Source organism: Raphanus sativus, chromosome 1, assembly GCF_000801105.2.
Source record: "Raphanus sativus cultivar WK10039 chromosome 1, ASM80110v3, whole genome shotgun sequence".
NCBI lineage: Eukaryota > Viridiplantae > Streptophyta > Magnoliopsida > Brassicales > Brassicaceae > Raphanus > Raphanus sativus.
In genome coordinates, this window is record NC_079511.1 from 25,723,701 (window position 1) to 25,750,855 (window position 27,155).

General features: G+C 34.4%; 4 protein-coding genes and 1 long non-coding RNA gene across 7 annotated transcripts; 4 read left to right on the forward strand and 1 right to left on the reverse strand.

The window, feature by feature from the left end:
- The first annotated feature begins 1,913 nt into the window (after positions 1 to 1,913).
- Positions 1,914 to 3,534, forward strand: LOC108808616 (uncharacterized). The gene is made up of 2 exons (XR_001942744.2): positions 1,914 to 2,431; positions 2,603 to 3,534. It is a non-coding gene; the product is annotated as an uncharacterized LOC108808616 (long non-coding RNA).
- A 5,909-nt stretch (positions 3,535 to 9,443) lies between these two features.
- On the forward strand, positions 9,444 to 10,894 carry LOC108808623 (non-specific lipid transfer protein GPI-anchored 6). Its single transcript, XM_018580740.2, has 3 exons — positions 9,444 to 9,857; positions 10,342 to 10,446; positions 10,653 to 10,894. The coding sequence occupies exons 1-3, from the start codon at positions 9,521 to 9,523 to the stop codon at positions 10,799 to 10,801; spliced, it is 591 nt and encodes a 196-aa protein (XP_018436242.1). The 5' UTR covers positions 9,444 to 9,520; the 3' UTR covers positions 10,802 to 10,894.
- Positions 10,895 to 13,311: 2,417 nt separating this feature from the next.
- On the reverse strand, positions 13,312 to 14,834 carry LOC108808633 (transcription initiation factor TFIID subunit 7). Its single transcript, XM_018580750.2, has 5 exons — positions 14,562 to 14,834; positions 14,094 to 14,227; positions 13,884 to 14,003; positions 13,739 to 13,804; positions 13,312 to 13,641 (listed from the first exon to the last, which is right to left on the reverse strand). The coding sequence occupies exons 1-5, from the start codon at positions 14,677 to 14,679 to the stop codon at positions 13,444 to 13,446; spliced, it is 636 nt and encodes a 211-aa protein (XP_018436252.1). The 5' UTR covers positions 14,680 to 14,834; the 3' UTR covers positions 13,312 to 13,443.
- A 255-nt stretch (positions 14,835 to 15,089) lies between these two features.
- Positions 15,090 to 17,827, forward strand: LOC108808641 (serine/arginine-rich SC35-like splicing factor SCL33). 3 transcript variants are annotated; one of them, XM_018580757.2, is made up of 6 exons: positions 15,090 to 15,220; positions 15,654 to 15,840; positions 16,026 to 16,103; positions 16,825 to 16,995; positions 17,080 to 17,184; positions 17,273 to 17,827. In XM_018580757.2, the coding sequence occupies exons 2-6, from the start codon at positions 15,686 to 15,688 to the stop codon at positions 17,616 to 17,618; spliced, it is 855 nt and encodes a 284-aa protein (XP_018436259.2). In that variant the 5' UTR covers positions 15,090 to 15,220; positions 15,654 to 15,685; the 3' UTR covers positions 17,619 to 17,827. The 3 variants fall into 3 exon arrangements, with proteins under 3 accessions (XP_018436259.2, XP_018436280.1, XP_018436274.1); XM_018580778.2 differs by lacking the exon at positions 15,090 to 15,220 and adding an exon at positions 16,489 to 16,659 and having other exon boundaries at positions 15,778 to 15,840; XM_018580772.2 differs by lacking the exons at positions 15,090 to 15,220; positions 15,654 to 15,840 and adding an exon at positions 16,557 to 16,659 and having other exon boundaries at positions 16,085 to 16,103.
- A 1,684-nt stretch (positions 17,828 to 19,511) lies between these two features.
- On the forward strand, positions 19,512 to 23,611 carry LOC108818735 (probable acyl-activating enzyme 18, peroxisomal). Its single transcript, XM_018592732.2, has 13 exons — positions 19,512 to 20,555; positions 20,695 to 20,824; positions 20,921 to 21,373; positions 21,455 to 21,495; positions 21,578 to 21,694; positions 21,765 to 21,841; positions 21,920 to 22,135; positions 22,225 to 22,324; positions 22,406 to 22,622; positions 22,706 to 22,831; positions 22,926 to 23,024; positions 23,100 to 23,309; positions 23,405 to 23,611. Exons 1-13 carry the CDS (start codon positions 20,293 to 20,295, stop codon positions 23,519 to 23,521), a joined length of 2,166 nt encoding a protein of 721 aa, XP_018448234.1. The 5' UTR covers positions 19,512 to 20,292; the 3' UTR covers positions 23,522 to 23,611.
- The last annotated feature ends 3,544 nt before the right edge of the window (positions 23,612 to 27,155 follow it).

Here is a 27,155-nt window from a genome sequence, read left to right on the forward strand (position 1 = left end):
GTTTTGGAATGTTATTCAGCTGTGTCATGGTGGAGCTCGACTTCTTATTACGGATATGCCAAACGGAAAGTTGAAAAAGTATCATCTCTCTCCTGAAACTCCATTGGCTTACACAGTGAAAGACTTACACCGTATATATATCTCTCTTGGCTTTTCCGTTCCTTTTTTAACTGTTTCAAAATTATTCTTTGGCTATCATTGCAGCTTATTTAAAGCTTATGGTTTTTTTTTGATCAACTAGCTTATGGCTTATTTAAAGCTTATGCAGGATTAGAATTTTCAAGGACCGGAAGCACTGCAGTAAAAACGGTTTTTGATTAGAACTATTGCCAGCTTGATAAATAACCAAGCTTGATTGTATTATATGTGTATCTTATCGAATTTTGTTTAACAGAAATCTTTATTGTAAGTCTTTTTGTATGTTTTTGTACATTGAAATCAATGACAGGGTTATTAAAAAAAAGAATTGGTTAATAAATAATGTTGAGATATAATTAATGTGGAGGAGGGAATTAATGTTGTGGGCTCTAGCTACAAGCCTACAACGAACCAAACAAATATGGGTAAAACGTTTCTTAAAATTGCAAGCGGGTCACTCCCAAATTGATATCGAAAATGAAGTTAATCAAGGAGAAAGAAAGGCCTGGGCGAGTACATGGCGAGACCGTAATTAGTGTGAGCTTGACATATTGATAAAAGCACACAAAATGAACTGAGAAAAAACCTTGCGTTTAGTTGATTAGCAAAAAATGTAGAAGGGTAGGTGATGTCATACTATAAGAAGTTGATTGTGGGGGCTCAGTTGGTTTGTAGGCTATGCTCCACCTCTCGAGTTCAATTAAAGAAGATGAGAAGAAGAGAGGTTGTAGGTGATTAATGTATTAAGTATAAAATTTAAATACATGTGTAACATCTATACTTAACAATAATTTTATTTGATAGTTTACTAATGAAGCTATGTAACATTTTTCAGCTTCAAACAAATTATGGTAGAGTAGATGATCAATATTATAGTCTCTAAGACACATGTATTGTATACAAAGTTTTCTTTTTTTAATTGATATTTTTCCACGATTTTAAACACACCACACACTGATCCTCGACTACAACTTAAGAATTACAAGGTCAAGCTTCTCAAATATTCCCTACTATTTTACACACAACAGACGATGTGTTCACAATTCATAAAAAAAAAGAAATACGACACTAGGTGATCATACGTAACTCATACAGACTGCATGCACCTCTCCTCACCCCTCAAAAAAAAAATAGTAAAACTATTTGTAGCTCGAATGTTGTATTTGCGTTCATTATTTTTGTTCCATCCTATTTTTTTAACTGAATTCCATCCAAATTTATCGTTAAGACCTACGATATAAAACATGACCCGAATGTCTATTTGAATTGTGTTACTTGAAATGTGAGTATATTTTATTTTGTTGGAAATCACGAATTCGTGTATGATAGTATTCGGGATATAAATCTCTAGAACGACAGCTGACTAAATTATATACACTAATTATAGATTTTTTTGTATGTTTATTTCTTGAATTCATTAGTTTTTATGAAAAAATACATTTTCTCTAAAACAAATAATGATCAAATGATGCTGAGTCTAACAAATCATAGATTGGGTTCTATGCATTAGATTTAATAGACAAAAATCTAATGCATTTAGGCCTAAGCACCTCTTCCATTTCTTTTTGCTTCAAATAACAACTAAGAATGCTTTCATAACATTTTTAGTTGTATAATTGGAATTTGGTGAAGACAGTAATCATTTAACATATCACATTCACAATCAACTGAACCTAAAATAAAATTTACACAAAATTATTTTTCATAAAACCCGATACATCAAATCCCGCGCGTAGCGCGGACTTGCCCTAGTATCTATATAATCGTTGGTTTTATTCGCTGTCCCTTCGTTTACTTCAAAAAAGTTTCTGTTTCCATATACTTTTTTCTATATATAACGTATTTTAAGCGGCATTAAGCATCTTTATCGCTGTCTTTAAAGCGTCTCTTAAAGTAATTTTGGTTTTAAAAAAATGAAAAATACATAATTAGAGAAGAACCGTGTCTTAATTAGAGACGAGATGAGGCATCTCTTGGTGGCACGTGTAGGCGTGTAAGAGGACAGAGGAGGGGCGTCTTCTTTCTTCGTCGTTTCTCTCCTCTCTCTCGAAAGTTCTCTCCTGCGACGAAAATCATCGTCGTCGGACTGTGTTGATTCTTCTTCGTCTTCTTCAGTGGCTCCACTCCTGAGGAAATGCTACGAAATGGTCGACGATTCCTCAACCAATTCCATCATCTCGTGGAGTAGTAATGGAGACAACAGCTTCGTTATCTCGGACACGGCCCTCTTCTCTGCTCAACTCTTGTCCAAATACTTCAAACACAGCAAACACACAACACGACCCTCTTCTCTGTAAAGTTGATTTCTTTATTATTTTAAGAAATTTGATTACTTTGTCAAACTAGTGGTTAAATGATGAAATGGGTATATGCTAATCATCAAGAAATATGTTTTTTTGTCAATATAGTGATGTGGTGGTGAGAGTAAAGTTTGTGTTTTTTTTCTTTTTATTTTTGGTTTCAGGAATTTAGCAAAGTTGATGCAGATCGTTGGGAGTTTGCTAATGACTGGTTTGTGAGAGGACAAAAAGAGTTGTTAAAGAATGTTCAGAGTAGTAGTGAGCATCAGAGAAAAACTACTGCTGATGATGCTTATCAGGAAAAAAGGTCTGGGGAGAGTGAACTGTGGAAAGAGGTTGATATTTTGAAAGGGGATAAGAAGGCATTGGCGCAGGAGCTGGTGAAAGTTAGGCAATACCAGGAGAGCACATACGCTAAGATGCTACACTTAGAAGACAGAGTTCAAGGGATGGAAGAGAGTCAGCAAGAGATGCTTTCGTTTTTGGTTATGGTTATGCAGAACCCAAGTCTCTTGGTTCACATTGTTCACTAGAAACAGAGTAAAGACAGTTCCTTTGTGTATCTGAAAGGACATGATCAGTGAGTTGCCTGAAGCTTTGCTCCTGCATATATTGTCTTCAGTTCCAACAAAAGATGTCATAGCAACGAGTGTTTTGTCTAAACGGTGGAGATATGTTTGGAAGATGGTGCCAAAGCTCAAGTATGTATCTGAATTGACCATGTCTCTGCAGAGGATGTTAACAGGTTGCTGATTTTGCATGAAGGTCCAGTTCTGGAAATTTTGCATCTGTACGCATGTGTATGAAGCTTGTGTAGTCTGGTTTGTATTCTTTGTGTAGTCTAGTCACTTGTGTAATTAGGGATGGCAATTGGGCTCTCCCGTCCCGTCCCGTCCCGTCCCGAACCGCTGCGGGTTCGGCTTCTGGCGGTACACGGCGGACCTGTCCCGCGCGGGATGCGGTCTTCAAACTAGCTGCCCAATCCCGTACCGCGAAATATGCAGGACTTCGCGGGCCGTCCCGCGGGACATCGAATATTATATTGCTTGTTTTTATATGCACAAACAAACATAGAAAATAATTGAGTTTGAGCTTACACATGATCGAGCATACACATGATCGAGCATACTCTTACAAGATCAATATATTAAGCTTATACAAAACAAATGCTTTTATTATCACTTATGATAGCTTGAAGAAGCTCCGCCGGTGCAGATCAAAGACGCTTGGAAGACCGGAAGCATCATCGACCCTGAAACCACCGAGCTCCATAATGTCTAATCCATTATGATGAAAGCAGAAATGGAGACTTCAAAATCCCGCAGTTTAACCCATCCCGCTTTCGGTCCGTCCCGCTTTGAGCCCGTCCCGCTTTGAACCCGTCCTGCTTTGAGCCCGTCCCGCTTTGAACCCGTCCCGCGAGATCCGCAATTTTGCGGGTTTATCAAATGGAGGTCCAATCCCACCCCGCAATAAGCCTTTATAAACTATATCCGCGATCCAGATCCTTGATTGGCATCCCTATGTGTAATGTATTTTCTTAAAAACCCCTAAATAAAAAACTTGCATTGGAGGACATAAATATTCGTTTCTCTTAAATATACCTCTTAACTTCACATTTACTACTAATATTATTAAAAAAATATTAAGAAATCCATTTTGAGTATATGGGATAAAGATGGTCTTAGACTTTTTTGCCAAATTATCAACCCTTACATACGTAATTTGAATATAAACAAACTAAATTATTTATTAGCGAGAGGTAGTTCATGAATTTGTCGTGGTTCACCTACTAGCAATGTGGCCGTTTGTAATTGGTGCTTCGGTAGAGAGAAACGAAGATGATTGGTCTAATTTCATAATTCAATTCATAAGGAAATACCAACGCATGAGACATAATACTATTACTACATTATACAGAGTAACATATATTCATTATTCTTGAGTTTAGGGGAGTGCATGATCAACGCATACATATACAGAGTAACATATATTCGTTATTCTTCAGTTTAGGGGAGTGCATGATTTCATCAGAACGTCCGTTACGTGAGGACCACTTTAAGATTTAACCACCAAACATCTGTCTTTTTCCAGCGAAGTCGGTACTGACTAATTAGGTGACGTCTTTATGAAGAAAGTGTAGTTTGTAAGTACTAACAGTAGTGTTTCTTTTTTATGTGCTACCTCCATTTATGCCTTCGTTTTATGGCATGGGGACCGACATAGGCATCACAAATATGACAAAGTTAGAGAGATAGACACTGTTGCATCCCTGCAATTTGCAGTGAAACTTATGCTTAGTTTTGGAATTGCTTGATTCTCAACTTAGGTTGTTAGTCTGTTGTATATATATTCCTTTTGTATTTCTCCAAAATAAAAAAAATCTATAAAGTATTGTGTAAAATAGTTGATCAATAACTGGTGAATTTTACTGAAAAATTTCTACAAATTTAAAGTAATAAATGATGTTTGTGACTTCTGAGCTATCATTGCTACGTAGGATAAAATGATATGGAAAGAGAAAATAACATTTAAGAATTTCATTGTCCGTAAAGATCTAATTTCTTATCTGCAATAATAATTTTTAAAATTTATCGTAGTGTTTTTTCTTTTGATTATTGAATTTATACTAATTAAACAGAATTTTTTTTTCGAGGTGCCTTCTTGTTTTGTAAGTATTTACAAAACTGAGCAATCTAATCTATTAATTTAGGATTCTATTTTTATCTACTATTAGAAGTTGTTATTAGTTTTTGGACTTATTCATTTCTCTAGCTTTAACACACACGTCAGTTACCTAAAACCACGTTACATAATATTTACATTATATAGTCAGCAAGTCCCAGTCGTTCAAAAAAAAGTCAGCAAGTCCCCACGAAACTAATTTAATAATACTGTATGAACTGTTATCCAATATAATCGATCATAATAACATAGTTTAACGAAATAGTACATATCTAATCAACAAATATATATATTAACTGACGTTTTTCAGTGGTAGTTGGTCTACTTATTTATTTTTACTCATCAAGTTCTCTTTACCGCACACCAAAATCAATGTTTCTCCTCACTTGATGTCATTTACACCCAGCATAACTTCTTTTAAGGTATAAACTAAGACATAAGGTAGAAGAATATATATTCTATCACTGAAATATTTTTTTTAACTCTTTTATAATACTAACCATTCAAAAACACAATGGACATACGGGTAGTTTAATCAAAACTGGTTCGTTTTTGCATTTGAGAAATTTCAAATTTCAAATAACGATATATCTAGTAATATTTCAAATGTAGCAACAAACTAATCTTAAAATCAGTATATACTTAAAGAATATTCATTTTCATTGTTCCAAAAATTTATCAAAACACATTAAAAAGAAGTCTTTTCTTTTTGAAATTAGTTTTTCAAAATATTTACAGAAATGCCACTGTCATTTAGTCTGTTATATCAAAACAATATCATGACCTATTGATAATTGTTATGTCCAACAATATATTTTATTTATTTCAGAGATTATTCTATTAAATTAAATTAACATTAAATACAAATATAATTACAAAAAATTCAAATATGGAAATTTAATTTTCCAAAAAGTTAAAAAAATATCCGCCCTTTCGAAGGGCGGGTCATATTATCTAGTTACTTTATTTAAAACATATGCTTTTTAATTATCTTATAACACCACAAAATCTTTTTATTCCAACAAATAATATCTATTTGATTAAAATAGAAATACACATATAGAGTACCCCTAAGATTTGTACAATATATACAAATTAATACTACTGAGAATTTAACTAAGTTAGCGTTAAAAAATACTTGTCTTCTCCAGTTATTAAATATTTTCTTAAAATGATCAATACTATTTAAAATCACACTGACTCCCATGTAGAAAATCACACTATAGTTTAGTTTATATGACTGTATCTTTATATATTAGTCGTATTGTTTATAATATTTTAGGGAAAATCTCGTAAAAAACCTCCAAAGTGGCAAGTACTTCCACTTTAAACCTCCAAATTTTATGTTTCCATAATAAACCTTGAAATTGAAAACATTATTGACAAAAACCTTCAAAGTGGCTAACATGTTTTATGTAATGTTAAGATAAACATAATAATAAACTCCGTAAGCCTTCATTATTAATTATGTCTCCTTTTGATAAAATATGTGATTTATTGAGACATGAGTGAGGAAGAGATCATGAAATATTGTACACAACATGGAGTAAGATAGTTCTAATATTTAAAATCTTCTTATTCAAATTGTTTTTTTTTTAATTTGTTGAGATTCCCACAAGCTTTATGTTTGATTTGTAAAAAAAATTCAAATATGTTTGATTTGTAATGTGTATGATAATTCTGGGTTTGATATGTTATTTTAAATGAATTGTGTATACTGATAAACTTTATTCATTTACAATGCAGTGACGGAGAGACATTGAAACTAAATATATACTTTGGTGGAACAATGAAGAAAGAAGCCGATGATTATATTTATCTTAGTTATGTTTAAAATAAGACGTTAACACTTTTATTATTCTGTTTATCTTAACATCACATAAAATATAAAATATGTAAGCTACTTTGAAAGTTTTTGCTAATAATATTTTTAATTTCAAGGTTTATTATGGAAACATAAATTTTGGAGGTTTAAAGTGGAACTACTTGCCACTTTAAAGGTTTTTCATGGGATTTTCTCTAATATTTTATGTGATTTTTTATTGTGTAATATTAAAGGGTTTCTGGATATTAATCTAATTATGAAATAACCAAGTCTAGGTTATTAAAGGAAGTTCTTAAAAGCCTTAGAAAAGCTTTAAGAAAACTTATCATATTTGGATAGATAGTGAATACTGGATAGATGGCGTGAATATCTGACTTGGTTGTATTGTATATATAGTTTAACTCGACATGTGTATTAGGGTTGTCGAGAATAATTGTATTCTTAGCATAAGAGTGAAGTTCATTAAGCTTGTACACAAATGAATAATACTAAAGGCTAAGAGAAAGGCTCTAGAGATCTTGTATTTGATCTTAGGACGTGTGAAGATAGGGAAACAAATCAAGAATAGTCTTGATCTTGTAAGGATTCTGTTTAAAGAGAGACTTGTAAGTTCGCTTTTAAAGAATATTAGTATACATAATATCTTTGTAGAGATATTCTCTGGTATATTCTGTATTTTACGTTTGTGCTATAGCTTTTACATTAACAATTTGGTTTGAGTTTAGATCTAATATGTTTTTTTAATGTTTTGTACTTATTTTAGTCATTCATTTGGTTACAGGTATGGTTCGAGTAAAATCCAAGATCAAAAATCCCATATACAAGACAAATTCGGGTGTATGTATATATGGATTGATGTTTTTGGCTTAGTTCAGTTTGAATTTTGGGGTTCGTTTCTTTTTCCAGACCTAACATGGAAAAATATTTATTTATGGCACAAAACAATATATGCAACAAAAAAAACAAGTTATGCTATGAAATCCACTAGTTTCCATTGGTATCCCCCTATAAACTAACTGAGAAATCACTTTATTGACTTCTACTGACATGTTATTCATACATACACTTTCACAAAAATCCTTATGATTTCATTGGTCGAAATTCTTTTTTCGCATTTATTTTTAAATAATATCAAACATTAGTAACTTATCTTATTTTGAGTACATATTACTTGCAAGTTGATATCATATTTATTACATTTATTTAATGTGATTTACATTAATGATTCTTATTAGTTAATTGGTGATATTAATAATCTACTTTATCTCGAATATGGATTACTTGATATCATACTAATTGCAAACCACTTTATGAAATATAGTTTTAATATCTTTTAAAATTTTCTAATATCTTTCTTTAAATTGACATCATATTCGCTTCTATAGAAATTATAGAAAGAATCATGAAATATCATTGAAATGGTTTTCGTTGATAAAAAAGTAATGATATTACTAATTTTTTACAACTCTGAACCATTTTTTATTTTTATTGTAATCAACTAAATATTTACAATTGTAATAATTTTTCGTAACTATTTATTCTGTTTTGACGCTACTCTTATCAATTAATTATTTTAAATCATAACTTTTAAATGTTCAACCAGGAAACAAAAATTCATGTTTAAGTTGGTGAACAGTTCATCAAAAAATTTGAAACAATATAACTGAGCATGATGTTATGGTCATAGAGTTATTCAAAGTGTACACAATTGTTGGTGATTATTAGACAAGTACATTGCGCACATCTTTCAAAAGTAGTTTTTATCAAACAATTTTCTTGCAAAAGTTGATGATTCTCCAAGTAAAGTTACCAAAAATATTTTGAAGAGCTACAATAATACTAGCTGTTTTTCTATGCCGTGCACATAAATAAATTTTTTGTTAAAAATCAAAATTGATTTCTGGTATCCCAAAAAGTTCTGATCCCAAAAGTTTGTTTCAAGCTTGGCTTATTTTTCTTTATTAAATATCTTAACCTTATGTTTTCTATTTATACATAATTTGCTCTATTATTAAAAAAATCCGTCACTATCCGTCCGCACAGGGTGCAGACCAGTCACCTAGTAATATCTTAAAATATGATTCTAAGCAATTAAATATAGTAATCTGAAATAATATAATTATACAACTAAATTTAAGTTTCAAAGATAAAATTGAACCAATTCGAAAATGCCAAATGCTTTCATATTTTTAATGAACATCTCAAAGTTTTCTGAAATGAAAATTTCTCTTTATTCTCTTTTATAAGAAAAATACAACAATGAAAAATAAACTTTAAACCCAAAAGCCTGATGAAACTTGCTTTTTAAAATAAATTGTTTTTGTTCTTTAATTCTCTCCCAAATGAATTGCTCGAATTTTTGGAAATATGTAAGCCATAATAATTATCTCCAACACCTATAAATGTGAAAACGTAATAAATTCTCATCATCCAACCAACCAACACATCAACACTTACATCGTATATATAAAGACACTATCACACATTTATATTTATCCAAAAGCGAGCAATCAACAGATACATATATACAGAGAGAAAGATCACAAAAAAATATATATCAAAACATCGAACCATGGAGCAATCAACGAGAGCCCTAATCATAACCATCGTGATAACCTCCATGTTGGTAGGGTTTGGAAGATCAGATCTGAATCAAGACAGAGAAGAGTGTACGAACCAGCTGGTAGTACTTTCACCGTGTCTCACCTACGTGGGTGGAAACGCAAAAGCTCCAACAAAAGATTGTTGTGGAGGTTTTGGTCAGGTTATAACAAAGAGTCAGAAGTGTGTTTGCATATTGATCAAAGACAAAGATGATCCTAATCTTGGCCTCAAGTTTAATGCAACCCTAGCAGCTCATCTCCCCACCGCTTGTCATATAACGGCTCCTAACATCACCAAGTGTATTTGTATGTCTCACTCTTGCTTTTAGTTGTTCTTTTTTTTTATCTAAGTTTGGAGATCACGTACGTATACAAGCAGGTAGTCATCCATAGTACAATGTACAGCTTTATACCTATTATTACTTAATTATATGAATAAATTACTGGTGTTTCAAAATAAAAAAATAGTTCCAAACACAAAATATGAAGAATTCTTCATTTAGTTGTTATATATAAACTATTACGAAGGTCCATGAAGTTTAGCTAGTATATATGTACACTTCTAATTAATTTATTCTACTGTTTTATTATTAATTTTGTAATAATTAGATGATTCACTTCAGTTGGTTATACCATATGGAAATGACAGTATAGCTGATGGTATTTAATGAACTTTCCTGAATCACGATTTTATTATTTAAAGTAGTTGTGACTTGTGATCATTTAAAGTTAATTTAGTTAGATTCTTTTTTCTTTTCTTAAACGTGTTTGAATTTGATTCTATGGGAAGCGCTTCTGCATTTATCTCCAAACTCGACATTGGCTAGAGAGTTTGAGAGCTTAGGAAGGATTGAAGCAAGCGCCAACTCCGTACCTCCTTCGCAAAATGTTAAAGGTAACTAAAACTTAAAAAAAAAACTTGTTCTTTTAAATTAATTATCTCAACATTACTATCTAATTAGTTTCAGAAAAAAGCATTACTATCTAATTAAGCACACCCTTGAGCTAATCACGTAATTATACATATTATTAGGTCAATAGTTACATATGATCAAATGTACTGATTCTATAATCCTGCTTTTTGGGGGTATATATATGAAGATGGGACAGAAGGAGCAAAAGCTGAATCAGTGAAGAGTGATGGAGAGAAGAAAAAGAAGAGTTGGTTGGCCGTTGAGCTTTTAATGTTTGCTCTTTTCTCTCATCTTCTTTTTGTTATCTCTTCTTTTACTCCTTCCTCCTTTATTTAACGTTATTTTGCATTCAATATCTTATGTACTTTATAATGTTCTCAGTTACATAAAAAAATATTGTATGCATGTGTATGCATATGATCTTATGCATGTACATGATTGAAAAAAATTAATGGCTTAAGTGTTTGTAATAACTAAAAACTAGATTTTGATCCGCGCTTTCAAAACGCGGATTTATTTTCCTTTATTTTTTCTAAATTGATAAATATTTAGTAAATGTCATATTTTCATATATTTGTTTTTTATAAAAGACTTAAGCTTTTTATCTTTTTTTATCGTGTTTTATTTTAAATGAGTATAGGCCTAAGTAAAATATTCGGACCCGAAGAAAAATCCGATACCGACCCGAAAATCAGGATCCCGAACCCGATTAGACCCGGGGTAGATATTCGAATGAGTTCTAAATTGCTGTATCCGAAGAACCGGTCTCAAATCCGACTCGAACCGAGAACCGAATGAGTATCCGAAGATATCCGAAATGTGAATATATATCTTAAAATATATGTTTCAATTATATTTATAATTATTTAAATATTTTAAAATTAATATTATAAGTTAACTATAGTAGTTATTTTCGGTACTTTTGAGTATTTTTGGGTATTTTAAATATGATAGTTTGTATAAAAATTTACCCAAAAAACTGTATAGAATGGATATTTTTGGATACAAAAATTTGAACCGAATCGGATACTTTGGTTACTTTGAGTAAAATAACCGAACCCGTTTTAGATACTTTGGTTATCTGGTTAATTTTAGATTCTTATGCATGAGAACCGAACCCACCCGGACCCGGAAAGATCCGACTCGAACCCGACTCGAAATTTTATAATACCCGAATGGGATTTAATTTCAAAACCCAAAAAACCCGATACTCGAAAGAACCGATCCGTACCCGAATGGTATAACTCTGATAAATTAATTTTATGTGGTTAATTTTTTTAATAAAAAATTTATATACTTTTAATAAAGATTTATACTTTTCAATGAAAAATTCAAAATTTTTTATGAATGCTTAATTATGTTAAAGAAAAGAAAAAACATAATAATTAAGTGATTAATTTTTGTTCACTACACAAAATATTAAGAATGATTAAAAAGAAAAGGGGAGTGGGCTGATTTCTTAATCGGCACAAGAAAGATCTGATGTGGGCAGTGGGCTGGATAAGAAAAAATGAATCAATATAGATGTGTTATTAATATTACTTAATTGCCTTTAATGAAATATGCAATATTTGTTAAGAAAAGGGTATTTTTAGTAAAAAACACAATAGAATTCTGCTTTAATAGTATAGATAGCTTTTAAATTTTCCTCTTAAAGTTGTTAGTAAGCTTTTTTCTTATTAATCATACTGTTTAAAATTATTTTAGGAACTTATTACAACTTATACTTAATTGAAGGTTGCTCAAAAAATACTTAATTGAAGTAATTTCAGCAAATAATATTTGGGCTCCCCATTGAGGATTTACAAAACTGAGTGATCAGCCGCTAAGACTACGGTTCAGTGTTAATGACACAGCCCAAACTTGTCCTACTATAACAAATTAGCTTAAAGAAACTGAAATATATATTATTGAAAACAATTAAAAAATTGAAACAACAAAATGCTGATTTAATGAAGAAAACATATAAACTTGTAAAACAAATCCAAAAGCCTCTAAACAATATTGTTTTTTTATCATACTTCATATATGTAATTAAAATATAGGAAATGATGTGAAACATCAGCTTAGACAATGAACTGTAAATAAAGTATATTAACATCAATCTTATCCATTATTCAAATTTTCATATTAATTAACTAAAAAAGAAATGCGTATGTTCAATTATAAAAAAAATATCATCCTACTCTATATATAATACATATAAATGTTTATAGAATGATCGAATTATAGACAAAAGACTTGAGATTAACAAATCCACCAAAAAAAACCTATAACAATAGATAACCTTCCTAACAAAGATTCACAACACCAGCAAGAGATGGTCATTTATGTTCTTCTTACTCTTGTTTGACTGTTAAGACGAGACACAAGTTCTGAAGCATACTGACCTTCAAAGATTCTCTGTCTCTATCTTGAAACAATTCTGGAGCCAGTTAGCAAGAGTTACTTTGCTTCGTCTTATCTTCTTAGAATCTCAACGTGGTTGGTTTCTCCTCAACATTGTTGAGTTTCCTTTGTCAGGCTTGAAGCACAATACGACTTTTCACAGCTCTTCCTGCTTTATATTATAGACAATGCTCTTGGGTTGTCCTCTCACCGCAATATTATCCCATAGCCGAGGACTGTTTCTTATCTGAATTCAAAACATCAACCAGACTCATGCTCATGTTGTTCCTGATTATACAATGCTGGGTTCGAATACAGAGCTTTGAGCCGGGAACGAGCTTTCTTGCTATTGTTTTACTTTAAATTTGTTTGATAATCATACAAGTTTCTTTAGTTAAGCAACCAATTGGTTTTATAATCTGCAAGTGTACTTTCTTATGGAGATGATGGTTCAGCAGTTGGACTAATAAAAGTTATTAATTACCAGATCGTAACGCTCTTCTCTTCCTGACCACGAACCAATAAATGATAAAAGTGGTAAACATAGCTGCATTCGTTTCTTCAAACGTGATACATTCATAACCAACCTTTCACATAGAATCATCAGAATCTTCTGATTCACTTCTCTCCTGCTCAACTTCTGCTGGAGTATTATGATTGTTATTATTAGTCCCTGCCTCAGGAGCTTCTTCCGGCTTTTCAACAGGTGTAGCAGCAGGTGAAGAAGTAGAAGAGACTTTCTTATTTGTATTCACCTCCGCAACTGTCTCCTCTTGCTGCTCATTTCCCTACACACCAACACACACACCAAGAACTACATTGAAATCAAATTTAATTAACCAATCATCAGACTTGAAAAAAAAAAGAAGAAGAAGCAAATTTTACGTTTTCGACAGTTCTACCACTCAAGATGTTCAGCAAGTCCCTCTCAACGCGCTGTACAAGCTCCGGCTGCAACAATTTCGACATTGTTAAGAAACCATCTAGTAAAGTAATGGCGCAACAATGTGTTGAGAAATGGAAATTTTACATTAAGATCAGGCTCTCGACGAAATCTTCTCTTACGAGCATCCTTCATAGGAGGAGTTAGACCATGTCTGTACTCAACTGTATTAGGCGCAGGATCACCCTGCTCCCTAACCATGATCATCTGTGTATCATATAGCCAAATCAAAAAGGCAGATTTTGAGTAGTAATGCACAACGACCAAAAGTGGGAGTAAAAAATTTGAGATTTATACCTGGCCAATGTCAGCAGTTTTGACAAGTGCAGAGTCATCATAAGTTTTAAAAGACTCAACAACAGCAGGAAGGTCCAGCAGAGAAGCCGGGAACTCTTCGTTTCCAATTACAAACGTCCCGCTTCTCCCATCCTCTGCACAAGTCACACAAACCCCCATTAAACAACAAGTTTGATTCATATATACAAATGTTTAAATGGATCTCTAGACACACTTCAAAATCCATAAACCAGATTCAAGAATGGCTTTCAGGCTTGTCAGATAAAATAAAACATTGAATATACACAAATCAAGTTCCTCTAAGGAGATGCTGTTCAATTCTTGAAACAGATTCAAGAATGTTTCTCTATGGAACATTCAAGAACGCATTAGAGAGACATAAGCTTTAAAGAAAGAAAAAAAGGTTGAAACTTTGGAGGATTAAACCCAATTTAATGGAGCTAAAAGAGAGAGACAAAACTCTCAAACCTGAAAAGCACAAATCTAAAGGGATCTCGTCGGAAGTAGAAGAAGCCTCGTCGCTCAAAAGGCGATCGATTCGCTCTGAAACAGACTGTGGAACCCTAAGTATGAACTGTTCCTCCATCTTTACCAACGGGGCGTGGCTTTGAAGAGACAAGACAAGAGAAAGAATCTATTGAACCCACCAAGGCTTTCTCTCTCTCTATCTTTGTTATGTAAGAAAAAATCACAAGAGAGAGAGAGACAACCTTTCTAGAAGAATCGGAATAATGATCTTCTATGGTTTTACTATTTTCCCCCTTAAGTTTTAAGATTTTAGATTCTCACCCAAATAGTTTCCTGTGATGGAAGAAAAACCCACCAATGTGCTATCTATATCATTGATGTAATCCTCTATATATTATTTTATAAATAACATTTATGAACCTAAACCTAGACTCCCATAAACTTGAGGAAGTTAATTTATGGAAACTGGAATTTAAATCTCTATGAGGGGGTACATTATAAAAACAGGGAGTTTGAGGCTCAAAACAGTATTTTAAAAGGTTTCGAGGGCTAAAGTGTAAAATAGTATATTTATATAACCCTAATTCTCTCACAGACAGCAACGCTTTCTCCTTTAAGTTCTCTCGCCGCCGTTCATCATCACCGACCTTCGTTCTCCGGTAAGTCTTTTCTCCCCCGCCCGTATATACTATTCATCGTGTACACGGCTCCCTAGTAGATTAGAGATCCTTTGATCGTCGATAAATTGTAGTAAAGTCTGTATTTTTATATCTCGATTTTAAGGATTGATCGCACTGTAGACGAAAGGTGTCGCCTTTTATGGAGGCGAAACTAAACATGAATTTAATCTCCCCATCTGAAACTGTTTGGGATCTCAGTTAGTTAGTAGTATTGGTCTCTTTGATACGTTTTTTTAGTTTTTCAATTGTAACAAAAGATGGATCTTTTTGTGATGGCCCAGTCATTTAGGTGTGATGGCCCAGTCTTTTTGTGATGGCCCAGACTCTATTTGCTCTTGCGTTTGTGGTGTCTTGTTTCTTTAGCAAGCAACCGTTTTTTTGGTTTATTTTCTGACCTGGCTAGTGTTGACAGAGAGAGAGAGAGAGGTTGAAAGCTTGCTGGCAATGAGGGGAAGGAGCTACACTCCGTCACCACCACCAAGAGGTTATGGAAGGAGAGGTCGATCCCCAAGTCCTAGAGGTGGCCGATATGGAGGAGGATCTCGCAGCAGAGACCTTCCCACCAGTCTTTTGGTTCGCAATCTCCGCCATGATTGCAGGTACTTCTCTTATCTTCCCCTTCACCTAGCTATCTAATTGTTTGCACACCCTTTTAAGCTATAGGCATGATATTCTCTTTTTATCTTCTGTGAAAATTTCATGTATGCTATCTTGATTATTATGTCTGGTTTCCATGAATAAACCTTCTTCTTTGTACTCTTGACATTCACCCTTTTTTCTTCAGGCAAGATGATCTGAGGAGGGCATTTGAGCAGTTCGGCCCTCTCAAGGACATTTACTTACCAAGGGACTATTATACTGGGTGAGCATGACTAGTCCTTTAATTACCGTTTAAACAACTTATGTTTACTTGTTCTAGTTAGATAAGTTCTCTATTTTTTTAACATCCTCTTTACGACCTTTCTTGAATCTTTTTTTTACGATGAATATATAAGGCCTGGTGAGTATCTTCTAATATAGGCTGGCTGATTTCATAGAGTAAAATTAGGCTCCGTCTTTTCATAACATGCGCTCTTCATTTGTAGTTTTAAGCCATTAGTTTAAGGTGTCAAACAGATTGAATTTAGTACCTGTTGAAGCTTCATACTCCTTTTTAGTCCCTTAAGGATAAGGATACAATGTTTGATATGTTCCATGTGTGTGAACACACTATGAGTGTGATAATTGAGCTTGTTGAGGTTTAACAGTGGAATTTAAAGAATTGAAGACATCAAAGAGATAAGTAGACTTCTTATGAAGATGTTCTGTATGATAGTGAAGAGTAAGAGTTGAAGTGAAGTTGAGTTTGTATTCAATTTGAAGATGAATTCAAGTCTTCGTGAAGACATCTTTATACTGAAACTTTGCGAAGTTAGCAGGCAAGTGCTTGCTTATTTCATGTTTTATCTTGCGATATCTTCTGTTGCAGGGGATCATATCGCCAACTGTCCCTCAACTGGCTTGTTCTAAAAGTGGTGCATCGTTGTCTTCATTTTTGTATGTTTGGTTCCTATTCTGAGATTCTTCTGTTGTGTCAAATGCAGAAATCCGCGGGGGTTTGGTTTTGTTCAGTTTGTGGATCCTGCCGATGCTGCTGAGGCGAAATATCACATGGATGGTTATGTTCTTCACGGACGTGAGTTGACTGTTGTGTTTGCGGAAGAGAACAGGAAGAAACCTACTGAAATGAGAGCTAGGGAGCGTGGTGGAGTAAGGTGCATAGACCTTTCTCTTTTTGAACTTTTCTGTTTATCATCTATGTAGATAGATCCTAACAACCCTATCTTTTGTGTCCGTAGGAGGCGTAGCCCCCCTAGGTATTCTCGTTCTCCTCCCCGTCGACGTGGTAGATCTCGGTCAAGGAGTGGTGATTATTATTCTCCTCCCCGAAGACATCACCCAAGGTTTCCACATGTTCTGTCTGAACTCCATTACACATCTATGTGTGGATAGTAACCATTTCTGTGCTGACCATCTCAATATTCGTCGCAGGTCTATCTCTCCCAGGGAAGAACGATATGACAGGGGGAGGTCATACTCGCGCTCACCCGCCTACAATGGCTCAAAGGGTCGCAGTGTAACTCCAGCCAGAGGTAAGAGCCGCAGCATAAGCCCTAGCCCAAGAAGAAGCATAAGCCGTAGCCCGAGAAGAAGCATTAGCCGTAGCCGTAGCCCAAGGGGAAACAGGAGCCCGGGCCCTGGGAGAAGCATAAGCCGTAGTCCGAGAGGAAACAGGAGTCCAAGCCCCAGGAGAAGCAGGAGCTACACACCTGAACAGGCCAGAAGCCGCAGCCCACCGCGTGGGGAGCAATACGAAGACCGTTCACCAAGCCCGTGATTGATTGTCTTCACTCTTTGGATATCCATCTCTGTGTTATGGTTGTCTCTCTTTTTCGTAGCTTAAGACATTTGTGATGATTTGAAAAGATGAGATCTATCATCTATGTAGGATCGAACCTTGGCTTTAATGCTTTGTGATCCATGGAGTCTTATGAGAACCTGTTAGTGTAACTGTGTCCTCTTTTAAGATTAAGTCTTTATGAGTTATATCGAAAGTTGCAACGTTTGAGCATTTGTACAATATGTTGGTTTGAATCAGAATCTTGCTTGGTATTTTTGTACTACGTGGAGAATGTATCTAACGAAAACTCTTGGCTGCTGGCTCAGTTCCAACTGGAATCTCAGTTTAGACGGTTAGATTCGGTTTAGATGGTTAGATTTTGGAGGAGTGTCTACCATAGCGATGTTGATGCTGCAGCGGAATCTAAGTCCGAACCTTCTAAGAGATAGTTGGAGTCGAACACTTGCTATTACAAACGTTCTACAAAGCCATCAGACTGATTATTAGGGCTGGGCAAATAAACCGAACCCGAAAATCCGAACCGAATCCGATCTTATAAAAATGAATCCGAACCGATCCGAACCTGAAAAAAATACGAATGGATCTTGTTTTTTGGTATTTCGGGTTATGGATATTACCCGAACCGAACCCGAATCTAAATGGATATCCGAAAGAACCCGAAACGTTCAAAACCTCAAAAAAATCTATACCAAACATAATCTCAATTCATAATATGTATTCAAAATACATTAAGATATATTGAACATCTGAAATATTTTCTATTACATAAAGGTTGGTGGTTCTAATACATGAAAATTGATGATTAAAGGTGGCCGTTGAATTTTGAAATATTTAGATTTAGATTTAGATTTGTTTTCAGTAAAAAATGTTTCTCATTTCATGAGGTCGTAGTTTTCGTTTTATGATTTTTCTTTCGTTTGATTTTGAATGATCATGGTTGATGCTCCTTTCTTATTTTTAAATCGATTTTATTTATGTTTTGGTTACAAAAAGGTACAAATTAGGTATTCGAAACCAAAACAAACCAATTTTACTTATGTTTTGGTTACAAAGTAGATATAAATCAGATATTTTTAAACCAAAAAACCGATTGGGACCCGAACCCGAAAGTACATTGGATTGTACCGGTTCTTTGAAGATTTACTAACCCGACCCGAACCCGATAGAATCCGAACCGGTCCCGAACCGAACTTTTAAATAATCCGAATGGGCTGATTTTGATAAATCCAAAAAACCGAAACCCAGTTAGATAAAACTGAAACCCGATTGGGACCCCGAATGCCCACGCCTACTGATTATCTTCACCGAACCTGGTCTCAATGTAAGGGCCAAAGAAAAAATGTCTATATATGCAAAATACTCGAGTTTTGACTTTTTTTTTTTTGTCAACCATTGTATTAAGCCCATGGGCTAAACGTGATTACAAATGGAAATCAAAATTAAAAACCCAATACATTTGATAAGCCCACCCGCAAACCAAACTCTAAAGATAAGGATGACCAGATACAAACCATCTGTCCACCACGTGTCAATTACCAAAACAAGGTGAGAGCTACGTGTTACGCCGGGGCTCTGAGTCGCTTCTTTGCCGGATCCGCCGCCAGCTCCGATGGCCAAATCATTTCCAAACTCAGAAGATCAACTCTAATTTTGATTCCATTTGCTTGCCTCACTCCCTTATACGCCTCTGCCTCCAGAGATCTTCATCACTTACACCGGATGTGGATTCATCAAGAAGTTTCAATCAATTGCGTTCAGCCATCGTCGAAACACTTACAGAAAGCAAGCTTCAACTTTTCTTAAACTGGACCAAACGATGAAGACAAACATGCAAAACTCGATTCTTTATCTTATTAGAATACTTTGCTTAAATTTTTACAAGCAAAGATTGACATCTTCTGAAGATAGAGATCAAGCATAACCGATAATAAGGATAGGACCTCAAAAAAGCAGTCGGGATTTAAGATGAAGAAAGAGAGTAGAAGCATTAAGACTTTATTAAAATCAAATCAAAACCGAAAATAAATGATTAAGAGTGATGAAAAGCTTCAGTTTGATTTGAAAAGAAAAACACAACAAAATTCCGCAAACGGAAACTACAAATCGCCTAAGCGAAAAGAGAATTCGCCTAAGCGAAAAGAGAATTCGCCATGCGAAAGTCAAAATCGATCCTAAGATCGAAATATTTACAACCAAAAGATGAGACATCTCATCTCTTCTTCTCCCGTGAAAGATCCAGAGAGAGAGAACGGTGAGAAGAGAGAGAGAGTCTCGTACTCGAGTTTTGACCAAAGGGAACATATACAAACTATCTGTATTTGTATTTTCGTTCTTTTAACATTCTAAATTATTTATTTTGGGGGTTAAATTGTAGAGATCAATTCTTAGAGCCGTGTTCAGTGGGAAAGGGCCAAGATGAGTAGATTTTGTTTCTCAGCAGAGACAAAGACTATGGTCCGAATCTTGAGTAGTTTGGTTTCATTCACAAAGTCTAGATTTAGACCCTTTTTTGTTTTTTAGGGAAGAAAACAAAAAAAGAGTCTTTCTCATATTTTGGCAGTTGGGAGTTATCTTGTCCACGAGATCTACCTACCACCAGCTCCTAAGTATTAAAAGGCGATGATTTGTATGGAAAAGATAAAAGAAAAACATGTTGAAGAACATAAGAGAACTGAGTAGCGAGGATTATGTGAAAGCTGGATTGAGTTTGGAAGAGGCCAAGGGGTTTCAGAAAGTGGTAAAAGATGTGATTTCAAGAGCTATTGACCCAATAGTTCAGTGGAAGGCTTTGGTGGATGAGAGTGTACTCAAGCCATGGCATCCTCATCCTCTGCACCAGCTTCTCTATTACTCTATCTATTCAAACTGGGATTCCTCTATCCATGGCCCTCCTCTCTATTGGTTCCCTTCTCCGTACGTCTCTTGATCCCTCTCTCTCTCTCTCTCTCTGTCAAATAAACTTTATTTTTATTTGTGGAACTTATCTGTAAGGCACACCTGCTTGTCTGAGTTGCTGAGTGTCCGGCTATTTTCTTCTTTGACTGCGTTTTAGATCTCTGTCAAAATCCACAAACTTAGGAAGGCTAATGGAAATTCACGGGCCAAGGCTTCTTGGTGCTTCATATAAAAATCCTATAGAAAGTTTTGAGCTATTCAGGAGATTCTCAGTTGAACACCCTGATGTAAGCAAGCATTTGCGTTGAACATTAAAGAACAGAAAATACTCTTTGTAAAAGCTCTGCTTTGGTCTTAATGTTAAAAGGGTTTTTTGTTCCCAGGTTTATTGGTCTATCGTTATCGATGAGCTTTCACTTGTGTATCACACTCCTCCGAGGTGCATCCTTGAGAAATCAAGACCTGAAGGGACATGGCTTCCTGATGCAGTTCTCAACATCGCTGAGTGTTGTCTGATGCCTTCAAGCCATTCCCAAAGGGAAGATGATAGTTTGGCTGTTGTATGGCGAGATGAAGGCTCTGATGATGCTCCTATCAATCGAATGACATTCAGAGAACTCCGCCAGCGAGTAATGTTGGTGGCGAATGCGATAAGTGGAAGCTTTGCAAAGGGTGACACGATTGCAATAGATATGACAATGACAGTCGATGCAGTGATTATCTATCTTGCAATCATATTAGCTGGCTGTATTGTTGTCTCCATCGCAGACAGCTTTGCAGCTAAAGAAATTGCAACAAGGTTGAAAATCTCCAAGGCAAAAGGCATTTTCACTCAGGTTCGTGTTAAAGTCTTTATATATTCAGCTTACCGTTTCGGATATAATAAGATGATTCATTGTTCATATTCTTTTTCTCAGGATCATGTACTCAGAGGAGGTCGGAGATATCCTTTATACAGGTGGCTAATCTTAAAACTCCATGAACCAACAACATAAACTAAACTGAAAACTTGTCTTTCTCTATCTTCGTTTTCTATGTAGTCGGGTGGTTGAAGCTGGTCCATCAAAGATCATTGTCCTCCCAGCTTCAGGGACTGAACTGCGCGTTCAGTTAAGAGAGCAGGACATACAGTGGAAGGATTTTCTGTCCAAAGCGAGGTAAGTTTTTCTTACATCTCTACTTAAAAGAGTGTATATAACAAGAACATGGCTCCGATTTGTCTTGCAGTGGAGAGAACAAGTATCGCCCCATCTATCTACCTGTCAACTCTGTGATTAATATTCTCTTCTCATCTGGAACTACAGGTAAAATTTTTTTTTATTATTTAATCGATATGGTTAGAGCATCTGTTGATCAGTTCGTTTGTTTTTTTTATAAACTAGGTGAACCGAAAGCTATACCTTGGACACAGCACTCGCCAATCCGTAGTGCTTGTGATGGATGGGCTCATCTTGATGTCAAAGTGGGTAACACATATTGTTGGCCTACGAATCTTGGATGGGTGATGGGACCAACTCTTATATTTTCTTGCTTTCTGACCGGTACAACGCTTGCCCTCTATCACGGGTCTCCCCTCGGCCGCGGTTTTGGAAAGTTTGTTCAGGAAAAAAACACCACCTCCAATTTGTTGTCTCCTTTTGTAAACATTTGATCAAACCCCACACTTTAACTGTCCTTTGATATTAACTTCAGGATGCTGGAGTAACGGTTCTTGGTACTGTTCCAAGCTTGGTGAAAACTTGGAAGAGGACAAACTGTATGGAAGGCCTTAACTGGACAAAGATAAAGTAATTAACAACAAACCTGTGACTTATATGTTATGTTTTTTCCTGAGAAGATTTGAGTCAGATGTTGTGTGTTTTTTTTAGATATTTCGCCACTACAGGGGAAGCTTCCAATGTTGATGATGTTCTCTGGCTTTCTTCTAAAGCTTATTATAAACCTGTGATCGAAGTTTGTGGAGGTACAGAACTCGCTTCTTCCTACATCATTGGAAGCCCTCTTCAACCTCAGGCGTTTGGAGCGTTTAGCACACCCTCCATGACTACTAGAATCATCATCTTTGACGAAAACGGCGTCCCATATGTAACAAACTGATACTTTATGACATGTTTGGAGTGTTTTCTTAAGATTTGTGCAGAGATTGATTTGAGTCTGTTTTTGTGCAGCCGGATGATCAACCGTGTACTGGAGAAGTTGGTTTGTTCCCGCAGCACTTTGGGGCCACGGATAGACTTCTGAACGCAGACCATGACGAAGTTTATTTCAAGGGAATGCCAATGTATAAAGAAACAGTGAGTAGTTTAGTAAAGGACTTGTGTATTCACAGCTAAACCAAATTGTAGACTGAGCATCATTTAAAACTGTTTCCTCTGTTGTGTTCTGCAGCGACTTAGAAGACATGGTGACATCTTAAAGAGAACCGTAGGAGGATATTTCACTGTTCAAGGCAGAGCTGATGATACCATGAACCTTGGAGGAATCAAGGTAAACTACGTTGTGTTATATACATCTTGTTTCTCAAAGTTTTTAATATTCTTTTTGCGCATTTATATAACACAGACAAGTTCTATTGAGATAGAAAGAGTGTGTGATCAAGCCGATGAATGCCTCTCTGAGACTGCTGCAGTCAGCATAACGCCGCCTAACGGTGGTCCAGAGCTACTGGCCATATTCGCAGTCTTGAAAGAAGGGTTCAAGAAACAGAGCGAAGAAGAGCTCAAGAGAAAATTCTCAAGAGCCATTCAAAAAGATCTTAATCCTCTCTTCAAGGTAAGTAATAGCTTTGGATGGTTTCAGCAAATTCGAAGTACAAAGAGTTTTCTTCTTCTTAATAATGGATTTTTTTTCTTTGCAAAAATTTGCAGGTGCGTTTCGTGAAGATTGTGGCTGAGTTTCCAAGAACAGCTTCCAACAAGTTACTGAGAAGAGTGTTGAGAGATCAAATGAATCAAGAAATACGATCCGTAAGGAGTCGAATATAAAAGCTATGGAGAGCAGAGATACTATTGGACAACGTTGGTGTTTTATTGACTATGATCCTATTAATAAATAAGATAACAATTATGTTGCAAGAGACCTCTCCTGTTGCTTTTGGGGTAGAAAGTCCTACCAGAGCTTTGACTTGAGATGCAAGAAAGAAATGATTCCATTTAATCATCAATTTAATTGCCCTTGCGATATTCATTTAATAAAAGGAAGGATATAAGGGGGTGTGGAGGGGAGTGAGCTTTGAAGGTAAGTGACTATCACTAGAACACTTGGAGAGTGATCTTTGTAGTTGATGTTAAACTTTGAAATTAAGCCACCGTGAATCACAATATTAACTCACATGCATGGAAGGGTTTTATGAAAACTTGTTGAGTTAATATCCTTTTGAAGTGCTGTTGCACTTGTGGCATTGGCTTAGCTGCTTAGAGGAAGTATCATACAATTGATCCTAGTCTCCACAAAAAGTGATTGAGTGGTATCCTAGTTTGTTGCTGAATTTGTTTTCCATCTTGCTAAACTCGCTCGACATCTCTTGAGTGTAATATGGAAGTGGCGTCATTAAGAAGTTTCCTCTTTGGCTTTTTGCTTGGACATTCTCTCTGATGCCACACCAGATTTCTTCCTCTTTTTCTTATCAGAATGTGCCTCACGCTCAACATCTTTCTCATGCATGTCGTATGGACTCTCAATTCTTATGATTTGCATCTTTCACAAGAGCACCCCAATGTCTCTTTCCAAAGTTTGTGTGTTACACAAAACCCAAAGGGAGAGTTTTGGTCTTGTGAGAGCCACGTTCATTCTTCTAGCATCCGCATTACAGTAGGCACCAAGCAAAAATAGTTTGAAAACAAATAAGTGAAGATGATAAAGTATACCTTTTTCTGTATGCGGGTTCTGGTCATTTAGAAGCTTTGGACTTCGAAGAAGCTTTCTCTTTGGCTTAAGCATCTTATCCATATGTGTTGAAAACATATTTAGATATGTGGGAGCACTAATTCTTCTATAATACACACAACCATTATATTTTTGAGATATGGATATTTTGGACTTGCACTAATTTGACACTATGGACTATCAAAATAAAAATAAAAAAAATACAAAAGTAATGAAATAGATGAATTTGAAAATAATAGATAGTAAATGTTATCAGAGCAAAGAAGATCTCATAGCACATACCAAATCTCCTTGGCGAACTTGATTTGAGATGTCAAATTGTGGCCAAGAATAACAACTCTTGTCAAGAAGCTCCGGGTCTATTTTGATGAGAGCTAAACCATGCAATATATGATATTTCACCACTATCTCAGTCAACTATACATAATTGTGAAGAACTATTTCCATTTATACAAATAAAAAGAAATGAATAGTGAAAATTTGAACAATGAACTATACATCAAAATCTGCTGGTACCTCTTTTATAGAATTGTAGTATATGCAACTTTGAGCCAATTTAAAAAAAAAAGACAAATTTTATTTTCATTTTTTATTAGAAAATTTCCGTAGTTTAAATGAAAAAATTCTTCTAATGTTCTCTATGAATTTATGTTCCGATATTATGTCACCCCTTTTCATATATTTTCTCTGTTTTTATTATTTTTATTTCATTTTTTTTTTATAATTTCTATCAGTTGCGATCCCATTTTATTTTATTTTATTACTGTTGGTAACAATATTATTTATAGTTTTTTTGATCAACTATTACTTATAGTTTTTATAGTATAGTATGTCCCCCCCCTCCCACCATAAAAGTTTGGTCTAGCTCCACCACTGGTTTAAAAATAGTATGTATATTAGGTGATAACCTGCGCCTTGCGCGGAATGTGATTATTAATTTTGTTATTTAAAAAAAACATTAATCTGGATATCAGTTTAGTTTTAGGTTGGTTTTTAATCATGACTTTCATTTTAAATCAATATTTATTTGGTTTGTTAGGTTAAAATGTTTGATGTTGTTAGTTTTTTCTTGTGATAATCAAAAGTTACAATTATTTATTCGTTTTCAATGTTATGAATCTTAGATAGCTGTGACATCGAACCAATAGTTCCATATTATAGTTTCTAAACAGATAATAGTTAAAAAAAACAAATATTATTTATACAAATCATTTTACTTCAATTTGGTCGATACTGAAAAAAGCATTAAGAAAATATTTCAACTTCAAAAAAAAAATATTTCTGTTGTGGTAAATACATAATCTCATGTGCTAACGTTAATATGCAAATGTATATGTATGTAAAGTATATAAAGATGGTTGAAAATACATAAAGATACTGTTAACTAAAATTAAATGATATTTTTTCAAAATAACACATAAAAAATAAAAATTCTTAAAATGAAATTATTTAAAAATAAAAATATTGTAAAATTTATATAAACTATAATATATAACTTATATAATTCTTTAAATATATGCAAATAACGGATCAAATTGGATATTCGTTCCTATAAATATTGGTATTTGTGATTTGCTTCTTTTTTATGTATATTGCATTTTAGTATTTTGATTTGCTTCGTAGATATACAAATATCTTGATTTTTTGTTTGAATAAAAACGAATAACAAATCGAATCAAAATTTATGAATACTTTACCTAGCTCTATCTGTAAACAATAAAAATAATTTTGCTTTCGATTCGATATTTATTTTGATTCGGAAAAAATTGGATAAAATGAGTTTTGTTGGAATCATGCATGTGAGTTTTATATTAAAAATGAAAATTAAATAGGTGAACACATTTATATAGAGTTTGGCTGAAAAGCTCTCTGAACGTGACATGTGTCAATTTTAATGTGAACGTATTTATTACAATGCTTCTACATATGACATATGTCAAGTTTAGTGTGAATGTATTTATTACAATGTTTCTATTAAAGGGATATATTTCATTAAGAAAAAAAAAGGTTAGGGACGTGCCGATGTGCATGAAGGTTCTCGATCCATAGGCCTACTCTCCAGAAGTTGACATTGACAAATATCTTTCTGTTCTTATTGTTTTGATGATTTTTTTTTTGTTTCTTAACTCGACAGACCATGATGTTAATGAAAACCCCATAATAATAATATCTAATACAAAGAGTTTGTTAATCCATGTATGTCTACGATTGGCTTTAGCCATATGAGTATTATCCAAGCTAAGATGGTACATACAAAAGGATATAGCTTAATTAGCGATTGCATCAGCACATTAGTTAGATTGTCATCCTCCAAATGAATAAGTAGCTAGGTTGAAACCATCTTCTTGTCGTACCAAACATCTCTGTTGTGAATGTATGTAGTTTTGTCCCTTCCTCAGGATTCTTTAACACCTCGATTAAAGAATCTTAAGGAATGAAAATATATACACTTCTCTTCGGGTCCATCATTTGTGTATCCATGTGCATGATATAAGATGGATGACCAAACAGTAACGGTAAAAGTAAATTAAGAAAAAAAAAACACACACTAGGCTTCAAAACCTGTTATTTTTCGTCAACGTTCTCAATTATCACAAGTGCTTACAAACCTTTTCGATGAAGACAAAAACATACAAATAAGTGAATATGATATAATAAAAAAAGTTTTTTTTTATAATCACATGCACACTTCTTCGAGTAATGAATGTAACAATCCCCATTTGAAAGGGCAAA